At 37.1% G+C, this 1,994-nt stretch overlaps 1 protein-coding gene across 1 annotated transcript; it reads left to right on the top strand.

Moving 5' to 3' along the window:
- Window positions 1–270: 270 nt before the first annotated feature.
- Window positions 271–1,994, top strand: LOC114758516 (40S ribosomal protein S20-2). Its single transcript, XM_028947566.1, has 4 exons — window positions 271–354; window positions 465–609; window positions 879–992; window positions 1,580–1,994. The coding sequence occupies exons 2-4, from the start codon at window positions 501–503 to the stop codon at window positions 1,720–1,722; spliced, it is 366 nt and encodes a 121-aa protein (XP_028803399.1). The 5' UTR covers window positions 271–354; window positions 465–500; the 3' UTR covers window positions 1,723–1,994.

The following is a 1,994-nucleotide window of genomic DNA, read 5'->3' as shown; positions in this document are numbered from 1 at the left end:
TCTCCTACTTGATTATAGTTGAGGGAATATCAAGAAGAATAATTTTTAAAAAAATTAATAAATATAAGAAATAGGTCTTATGTTTATGAGTAAAAAAGTAGAGAGATCATGCTCTTTGATGACCTATTAATGGCGCATTTAATATTTTTTTTTAAAAAAATTAAATCAAATCGTGTCTAGTGTAATTGGGTCTAGCCTTAGTGGCCCACTTACCACTTTGTCTCCCTCGTTAACCCATTTGTGGCCCATTGAACTAAAACCCTAACTCGCCCAATATAAATTAACTCAACCTAGCTCGGGTTTTCTTTCATCTTCCCGCTGCTGCCGTGTCTCTCATTGCTCTTCTGTGCCGCCGTGAGTCTTCCCTACTGCTCTTTTCTCTCCTTATTGATTCTGTTCTATATTATTGGTTTTATTTCGTAATTTCTTAATTTTTCTGAGTAGTTTATCGTATTTTTGTGCAGAGGAGAAGCTAAAGAGAAGGTGGAGAGAGTGTGACAATGGCGTACGGGATGAAGCCTACCAAACCGGGTTTGGAGGAACCCCAAGAGCAGATTCACAAGATTAGGATTACTCTGTCCTCCAAGCACGTGAAAAATCTTGAGAAAGGTTCCCCCCCCCCCCCAAGTTTTTGCTTATTGTGATACGTTATTGCTTCGGTTGAAAATCGAAGTGTTATATACTTTTAATTATTCGTTTATCATGGATGATGTGCCTACAGATAAATCTTAGGAAGTGTTAGCTTTGAACTGATGACTTATAATTCTAAGTTAACTTTGATAATGTTTCTTTAATTAGTTTGATTTAGTGTTAATTTTAGTTAATCAGACTGTTCCCTGATTGTGTTGATGATGAAAGCTTTTTCAACCTGTTCACAGTTTGCGCGGACTTAGTTCGTGGTGCCAAGGACAAGAGGCTTAGGGTCAAGGGACCTGTGAGGATGCCCACTAAAGTTCTTCACATCACCACTAGGAAATCTCCATGTGGTGAAGGTAATCTTAATAAAACTGGTTCTTATACGCATTGCACATGAAGTTTAATGTGGCTTGGTTAACTGCTCTGTTGGAGTTATTTCTTGCTTCTTTGTTCCATTTCCTTTTAAGAAATGTTGGACATATTTATTGACTTAGCAACTGCACGATTATTGCTGGTATGGAGTTTCTAAATTTCATCTTTTAGATATGTTTTTTCCCCAATTGCTTTCATCTGGCATTGCTGAATGGAGATAGTTTGTTCTTAAATTATGAGGCCATTAGGTAGAATAGGCATCAGGCCCTTGTCTTACTAAGGCCTTCTGGATGTTTAGCATTTTCTTTGAAGCTATAAAATTTATTAATTTTATGTAACTTTCATAGGGATAAATTGAAATTTGGTTGGATTATAAGTCTTGTGGTTTCTAGTTGGTGTTTATTTGTTCTAGTCTGGTCTATGTGGTCTTTTTGTTTGCTTCTTCTAATTAGGTCCTTTTGAAAGAAGCATTAGTGTAATTGATAATCTGTTTTTGTTCATAATGCCGAGATTTAAAGTAGGAAACCTTGTTGCATATTCCTTGTGCTTAGTGATCTGCTTCTTGATTCAGGCACCAACACCTGGGATCGCTTTGAGCTCAGGGTGCACAAAAGAGTGATTGACCTCTACAGCTCCCCCGATGTGGTTAAGCAGATCACTTCCATCACTATTGAACCCGGTGTGGAGGTTGAGGTCACGATTGCCGATGCTTGATCTGTCTAAAACTTTACATTTTTGTTCTGCATCTTTCCCTGTTGTAGTTTAAATTTTTGGAATTTGATCTGTGGTAGAGGAACTGAGTTGTCTGTTTTCTAGTTCTATGATTGTTGACATATAAAAGGTATCAAAATATTTGAGTTTATATTCTACTGTCATTTGAACGGAGTTCATATCTTGTGTATCATTTAGTACCGGGGATTTTTCAACTCCTAGAAAATGACCCAGAATGATGCAAAAATATGCCCCGTGACTGAGATTAGGACTAA

Source organism: Neltuma alba, unplaced genomic scaffold (assembly GCF_004799145.2).
Source record: "Neltuma alba isolate B1F8T4 unplaced genomic scaffold, ASM479914v2 tig00010720_pilon, whole genome shotgun sequence".
In the NCBI taxonomy this organism is placed as follows: domain Eukaryota; kingdom Viridiplantae; phylum Streptophyta; class Magnoliopsida; order Fabales; family Fabaceae; genus Neltuma; species Neltuma alba.
This window is presented reverse-complemented; position numbering and strand designations above follow the sequence as displayed.

Excerpts from the sequence above, each read along its gene's own strand:
- LOC114758516 (XM_028947566.1), top strand. The coding sequence starts at position 501 with ATGGCGTACGGGATGAAGCCTACCAAACCGGGTTTGGAGGAACCCCAA. Across the intron at positions 610-878 it reads CGTGAAAAATCTTGAGAAAG|TTTGCGCGGACTTAGTTCGT; the intron begins GTTCCCCCCCCC and ends ACCTGTTCACAG. Across the intron at positions 993-1,579 it reads GAAATCTCCATGTGGTGAAG|GCACCAACACCTGGGATCGC; the intron begins GTAATCTTAATA and ends TTCTTGATTCAG.